This window comes from Elephas maximus, chromosome 17 (assembly GCF_024166365.1).
Source record: "Elephas maximus indicus isolate mEleMax1 chromosome 17, mEleMax1 primary haplotype, whole genome shotgun sequence".
In the NCBI taxonomy this organism is placed as follows: domain Eukaryota; kingdom Metazoa; phylum Chordata; class Mammalia; order Proboscidea; family Elephantidae; genus Elephas; species Elephas maximus.
The window spans coordinates 60,242,544-60,250,628 of NC_064835.1; the positions used below are offsets into that span (position 1 = coordinate 60,242,544).

The 8,085-nt window shown below is 41.1% G+C and overlaps 1 protein-coding gene across 1 annotated transcript in view; it reads left to right on the forward strand.

The window, feature by feature from the left end:
- The window catches only part of EVA1A (eva-1 homolog A, regulator of programmed cell death), a 64,212-nt gene extending 56,430 nt beyond the window's left edge, over positions 1-7,782 (forward strand). The window contains exon 5 of the mRNA XM_049856359.1: positions 6,413-7,782. Coding sequence (XP_049712316.1) covers positions 6,413-6,789 — 377 coding nt within the window. The 3' untranslated portion in view covers positions 6,790-7,782. The remainder of the gene's footprint in view (positions 1-6,412) is intronic.
- Positions 7,783-8,085: the final 303 nt, after the last annotated feature.

Consider the following 8,085-nt stretch of genomic DNA (forward strand, 5'->3'; position numbering starts at 1 on the left):
AAGCTCACAGCCGTCAGGTAAATTGTAGGCCCTTTGCAGATCCACAGGGACTTAGGCAGGGTCAATGGCCAGATTGGACCATGGGTGTGTGGACAGAGGCTTGCCCTGGGCTCCCTGACCAGCCGTCACCCCAACCAGAATGACCTTATTCCTGCCTAATGCAACTGGCAGCAGAAAGTCCATTCTGTTAGCAATTAAGGGTGGTTTTGGAGGGAGAATCAAGCCTGTTTTAGAGAAAAAGAGCTCCTTGGGAACCCCTGACAGAGCAGACAGGCCCAAGACACGGCCCTTGGCAGAAGTTTTATCTTTATAAACCACAGAACCCATTTTCCAGCAAATGGATTTTCATTTTACTCTATCACAGCATTTTTTCCTTTTGGATTATCATTGTAAATGTAGCTAGGCTTTATAGAGACCACTCTGGACTGAACCTTTCTTGCCTTTTTGGTTTTCATTCCCCAAGCATACTGACTTTTCACCAATTCGGCCGCTCTCTGAGTTTATGCCAATGGTACTCCATAGACACTTGCATTATTTTACTCAGTGACACTCAACTCCAATTATTTTTGTTTTGTGTCTATTTATCCAGTTAGACTGCAAGGCTCAGCAAGGTTGTGATTGGCCCAAGTTCATTTGCCTAATCATTGAGTGAGCCTTCCCCCTACTTTACAAAAGAAAGACAAATCATCAGATTTAACCAAACCATAGGATTCCAAGCCCAGGACTCTTATTTTCCCAAGATGTGGCCAGTGTATCTGATGGCTTAAGACTTTTCTCTTTGCTGTATCATCTTGATAAAAATCAGGGTCATTCCAGCCTGTAATCAGATAACATGTTGTTATATACTAATGTATTCCCTGATAGCTTTGTACACACTTATTTGGACCAGGCCAACATGAGCTAATTATAGATAAGTGCAGATTGTTGTAGATTTCATGGGCTGTCCCAGTCATTACTTCCTTAGGGAAATTATAAACCTAAGGGCAGAGGTGGTACCCTGTCTTGTGGCCCCACAGCTTTTGGCATAGGAGTTTGTCAGTGGATAAGCAAATGGATTCTGAGAATAGAGGACCCTGGGTAGAATAAGCGGCTTGCAATCAGCTGCTCATCTAAAGGTTGGTGGTTCAAACCCACCCAGCAGCTCTGTGGAAGAATGGCCTGACAAACTGCTTCCATAAAGATTACAGGCAAGAAAACCTTATGGAGCAGTTCTATTGTGTAACACATGGGGTCACCATGAGTTGGAATCAACTCAATGGGAACAAGCAGTGTCTACGTTGATTCTCCCAACAGCCCTGTGTAGTGGTAGCACCTCAGCATTGATAGCAGTGCCACAGAAGCACAATGGAATAGTGAGAAGAGTATAGACCTCAGAACCAGATAGCCTTGGAGACTTGGTTTGTTTGCACAGGCCCTTCTACTAGTCATGTGGCCTAGGGAAACAGCACTACCTTTCTTTTTATTTCCTCAAAGGTAACCGAAAAGGGAGGAGGAAGAAGATATAGAGGGAGGACTGCAAGGAGGAAGAGAAGAAAAAAAGGGAGTGATTCTGAAGCTTGGGGCTGATGACGTCAATGGATTTTGTTAAATTGTAGAAACATATTTGGACCTCTGTGGTTGAAACCTTTTGTAGGTCCTGGGAATTCAAAGACTTAATAAGATTCAGTTCCTGCTGCACACAGTCTAGTGGGGAGACAGAGGTAAAAATGACAGTAAATAAAGCAGCGTGCTGGCTATGATGGAGGTGCACATGGAACATGAGGGAAATCAGTGAGACGTCTTGTGAGCTCTCTTGTACCTTGAAGATAAGGTTGAGACACCTAGACCACATGATAGGATGACTAGGTAAATTCATGACTGCTGAAGAACATGGCTTCCACTTATATTGAGGGGGACGGGGTCAATATTAACCTGGAAATAGGGCTTTAGTAGCTTGTTACAAGTAACTCTCCCCTTCTATGTTTTTACATTGTCTTGGGTAGAGTTATACAGGTTGGTTTTAGTGACTGACCAAAACTAACATGTGTAACTTGGCAGTGAGAGATTATTTTCAATGACAAAATCAAGATTATAAAAGATCTCAACAGTCTGGAACAATAAAAAAACAACCCAGTGCTGTGGAGTCCAAATAGTCCCACCATAACAAGATGAAGTTTTTGTATTTGAATTACAAAAAAAACCCGAATGGGTAACATTTTTTTTTTTTTTTTAAATGGGGAAGATAGCTTTAATGCCATCACCTTTGTTAAAGCCTTACAGGGCTTACTTGATAATAAGTTCAGTGAAAGAAGATATAGGGATCTGGCCATAAAAATATTATTTAGAGCTTTATGATTATGCTTAGAAATATAGATTAAAGAGGTATAGGCTATGGTTCTAATATTTTCTGTGCTAGAATATTATGATGTTCAGAAGAATGACTGCAAATAGTTAAAAAATAATGTTTCTTGAAATTTAGCCATTGTCTAAGATTTTGTCACCTGATGTGATTTTCCTATGTGTTTCAAATCCCACCTCTGTGATTTTAATGAGGTGGGATTAGTGGCAGTTATGTTAGTGAGGGAGGACTCGATCTGCAAGATTAGGTTCTGTTTTAAGTCAATCTCTTTCGAGATATAAAAGAGAGAAGCAAGCAGAGAGACGGGGGACCTTATACCACCAAGCAAGAATTGCTGGAAGCATGCATCCTTTGGACCTGGGGTCCCTGTGCTGGGAAGCTCCTGGACCAGGGGAAGATTGGTGACAAGGACCTTCCTCCAGAGTTCACAGAGAGAAAATCTTCCTCTGGAGCTGATGCCCTGAATTCAGACTTCTAGCCTACTAGACTGTGAGAGAATAAACTTGTGTTTGTTGAAGTCCTCCACTTTTGGTATTTCTGTTATAAAGCACTAGATAACGAAGATAGCCATTAACAAATATGTAAAGGGTGTAATGGAAAAGAGGAATTTAACATCTTTATGTAGATCATTCCAAACCACTTGGACTTTCCTACGTTCACATGCTATTTCACACTTGTGTGACTTTATTCATGCTTTTCCATCTGCCTGGAACAGTATTCTTTATCGTCTTCAAATGATCAACCCATCTTAGTCTTCAACTCTTGGCCCAGAATTGATCTTTCTAGAAAGCCCTAGCAGACCCGCATATCTGGAGCTAGCTTCCCCACCCACCTTTGTGTTTCCAGAGGTCCCTTCCTATGCTACCACTCTGACAATGCCCTTTTGCACTGAAATGGGGTGGTTCTGCTTCCCCAGCTTCTGTCAGTCCCTCAAGGCAGGGGCTCTCCCACTGCACTCAGTGTTTTCTGGATATAAACTGGACAGGACACAGTTTCAGGCTCCTTCACTGCACTTCCAGCCCTTTGTTGACTATTCTTTTATTGACTGTTCTTGTTTTCTGTTTTCTTCTCCACTCTTCTCTTTGCCCTTGGGATTTATGTCTGTTTTGTTCACAGCCCTGCCATTTCATTGCAGCTTTCAGAGGGGCACAGATTCATAAACACCTGCGTTCAATATGCTGGGTTTAAAATGTTTTATTTGATGCAATTTGGTACAATGCATAAAACTTCAAAATGCCTATATCTCTTGGCCCGGCCCTTCTGTTTCTAGATAACTAAGTTGCATAAATACTTGTTTGTGCATAAGGAGAAGTGTACAAGGTTACAAGGACATTGACTCTAGAGCATTATTGTAGTTAAAAAAAAAAAAAAAAACCAGTGCCGTTGATTATTGTAGTAGTAAAAAAAAATTGGAACACTATCTATGCCATCAGTAAGGAAATAGCTAAATAAACTTTGACAGGTCTATGTTACAGAACACTCTGCAGCCATCAAAAAGAATGTTGTTGACCTAAATGCACAGATCTGGAAAGCTCTCCTAAAAATATTATTAAAATTAAAAGGCAAACTTGTATCATACTTGATACCACGTATAGCCTTTAAAAAAAACATGAAACAATATCATATATTTCAAGTCATACTTAAAAGTGAATACAAACCCAAACCCATTGCCGTTGAATTGATTCCAACTCATAGCAACCTTATAGGACAGAGTAGAATTGCTCCCTCCATAGGGTTTCCAAGGAGAGGCTGGTGGATGCGAACTGTCGACCTTTGGTTAACAGCCAAGCTCTTAACCACTGTGCCACAAGGGCCCGAAAAGTGAATATAGATTATGGAAAACTGATGTCAGTCTTGGGTCCTGCCAATTTGACCATGCTCTGTGACTCAAGGCCAGGTATGTCCCTGTGTTGTCACACATACCTAGAAAAGGAAGGCTGTTTACCCAGAGGCCTTCATTCTGTTGAGTACATCTTCCAGATGTCATCACTGGGTTCATTAAGCATTTTGCTCATCACTAGCATGATGATTTCCTTCTCTCACCAAAGAAGAGCTCAGATCCCCTCCCAACTCTCGCATTTAACATGATGAGGTTATTCCTAAATGCCTGCATTGGCTTTACATTTGTGATTATGTGAATTATCTATTGCTGTAAAACTAATTATCCCAAAATTCAGTGGCTTAAAATAACACACACTTATTATCTCTCAGTTTCTGTGGATCAGGAATCCCGGTGTGACTTGGCTGGGTTCTCTGATTCAAGGTCCCTTAGAGGCTGCAGTCAGATGTCAGCTGGGGCTGCGGACACCTCAAGGCTTGACCAGGAGATGATTCACTTCCAAGTTCACTCACATGGTTGTTGGTACAAATCAGTTCCTCCAAGGCTGATGACTGGAGGCTGCCCTTAGGTCCTTGCTATGAGAACCCTTCTGTAAGGACCTCACAACATGGCAGCCTACTTTTTCATCAGAGCAAGTGAGAAGATCCAGACAGAGGGTGAGCAAGACGGAACTCACAGTCCTATGTAACCCAATCTTGGAAGTGACATCCCATCACTTTTGCCGTATTCTGTTTGTTAGAAGTAAGTCACTAGGTCTAGCCCGCACTCAAGCAGAGATGCTTACACAATGGTACCAATCCCAGGAGGCAGGGGTTATTGGGGATCATTTTAGAAGCTACCTACTACTGTGATTAAAAGATAATTCCAAGGGTTGTGCGAGCAAATACAGAAGCAAAGATTTTTCAGTTACAGGTAAAAAGGGGCTTTAGAAGTACATCTCTTTCAAGACCCAATCATTTTCTCCTTTGAATTTTTTCTTGATACTGTGTTTTTTCACTAATTAAGGCATGCCAATTAAAGGACTAATTCAGAATTTTATTATGAGTTATGGATTTTGATACTCATTATGTGGAATGACATTGTCCTGGCAGACCCTGGACATAGTAAATACTGATGATATGAGTCAAGGATAAATTTTTTTTTTTTAATTTTAGTTCTTGAAAATTTTCAAAACATGAAACTTTTCAAAACATGATACAATACATTCTTCCATACTACAAAATCAGCACTTACAGCCCAAATAAAGCCGAAGGATTTTATTATCTTAGGAAAATTACCACTACAATGCATTCTTCATTACTGCAAAAGTAGTACTTACAGGCCAAATAAATAAAACTAAAAGCATTTGAATCTCAGGAAAATTACCACTACTGTGTATTCTTCATTATAACAAAAGCAGTACTAACAGCTACACATGGAAGCAATGATTGGGCCCTAAGATTTAATGAGGGGTAAGAATAACTTATAGGAGTTCGAGTCTCTTGAAAAGTACCACTGTAATGCATTATTCCTTATTGCAAAGGCGTTGTTGACTGTTCATAAGCTAGAAAAGCTGGGAGCCAGTAACACCTGGAAACAATGAATGGTGCCAAGGAGAAAATGGCCACTATGAATGAATGAAGACTAAGAATACATTATTCTCATGATAAATAAGTTCTCACAAGAACATAGTAACTGGGAAACAAAGTGAGGAGGCTTATCTCACAGAAATAAAGACAAGCCTGTCAAAAGTTTAGAAAATTTACACATCCAGGAGGAATCACCTAAAACAATGCTCAATTTACACAAAAATGAGGCTCCAGCTCAGGGTTCTTGAGTTTTATGCATTTCAGAAGGCTCCCACCATGAGGCTAAACACATTAAAATCAGGCTACCTCCTTCCCCAAGAACTCCAGAGGCTTAAGAAGTGTTTGGGATACACTGTGTCCCACGGGTCACAAAATGGTTTGAAACAAATGGTTCTTAAGTACAGTTGCTAAATAGTTATATTTTCTTTAAGTTTTCATTTTGAAATAATTTCAGACTTCAAGTTGCAAGAATAGGAAAAGAACCCCATATGCCCTTGACCCAGCTTCAGCATTGGTCTGTAATTTTTTTTTAATGCATTAAGAAACTTGTCATATGGGAGGGCAGAGTTTGTAACCATCAGAGCTTGGGAGCCTGATAAGGTTTGTGATGTGGGCTGGATTCATATTTGGTCTCTCTAATATTTTTTTTTTCTCGTTCTCCTTCAGAGAATCCTGAGCGAGCAGCCCTATATTTTGTTTCTGGCGTGTGCGTCGGACTGGTCCTCACCCTGGTTGCCTTGGTGATGAGAATCTCTTGCCACACGGACTGCCGGCGGCGCCCCCCCAGGAGGAAGTTCCTGCAGGACGAAGAGAGCAGCAGCGAAAGCAGCGACAGTGAGGATGGCAGCTTGGACACCGCGTCTGACCTCTCCGTCCGCAGACACCGCCGCTTCGAGAGGACTTTGAACAAGAACGTCTTCACCTCCGCAGAGGAGCTGGAGCGGGCCCAGCGACTGGAGGAGCGGGAACGCATCATCCGGGAGATCTGGATGAATGGCCAGCCTGAGGTGCCCGGGACCAGGAGCCTGAACCGCTACTACTAGAGAGCGGGGCAGCGGTGCAGCATCCCCACCAGCCTTTCAAGCCCGAGCTGCTGGGAGCTGCCTAGAAGAAACAGGGTCTACACGAGGGTGGGTGGGCACAGGGCACTGAACCCAGTTCTGCTGATAGACACAAGTAGATGGGTGAGGAATGAATGCCTGGCTTTTTGTTACGGCGGCAGAGAAAAGCAGGACAACCCATAGTCTAGCCAGGAAGGCTGATTTCTGCCCCTTTTTTTTTTGACTGAATGTGTGGAGAAATAGAAAAACCAAGTTGGCTCATCCACCTTTCCAAGTCTTGGAATGGTGCTGGAAAACTGTCTCCAGCAATGTATGGGTAGAAATCAGAGAAACGGGACTGTGGTTTCTCTCGATTTTTGAGGCTCTTTGAAGTTTCAACAGATTTCATTAGGATGTCTTACTCCTTTGCAAAAGCAAAGATTGTTGTGGCATCAGGGCTAGGAATAGCAGGGTGAACTTAACCCAATAAATGCAATTTTCTAAGTGACTCCATGCTATGGAGGTCATTTTGATCCAGATAGCATGATCCATGCTTATTATTTATAGCTAATTTTTTAATCTTGTGTTGCAATGGTAACCTTGTCCATTTTAACTGGCACCTCAGGGATTAAAATCCTATTTTTTAGTGTATTTCCTCACCTCATTCATGAAAATGAATAGAATTATTGTATTATGGGAGAAGTGTCAGTGAATTATAAAATGTCAATAACCTCAAAGGATGAAGGGTTTTATTTTAAATAGTTTATAAAATATATATATTAATATGTATATTTGAAAATGCTGCATAAAAATAAATGTTGTGGGTTTTTTTTTTCTCCCCCTTCTGAAGAGAAGACAGTTTTGTTATAACTGCAGATGTACATGATTTTAAACATTTTGTGCAAAAACGCAAATAACTTTGATTTTCCAAGAGACGAATGGGAATGGGAGAAGGTGAGGAATAAAGCCAAAATTAGGATAGGGTAAAAAAATAAATGTTACATAAAATCATCTTTGTTTTATGTCTGTTTCTGTGATTTTTTTTGTTTACCTTAAATGACAACCCTGTTATATAGGTGAGTATGATCTTTTGCCAAGCCCTTCAAGGATCTGAATGGAGAAATAGCTCCAGTATGACTATGACCTTTTCATTTTCTGTATGTTGTATGTTAGGGTTGCAGTATGGTTGTATGATTGAGTTATTGTTAGGCAGATAAAGGAATAGAAGATTTACCTAAGGCTGGAATAAGACTGTGGCCCATTTATAGAGGTAGGAAGTTGGTAGGGAAGGAAGAGAGG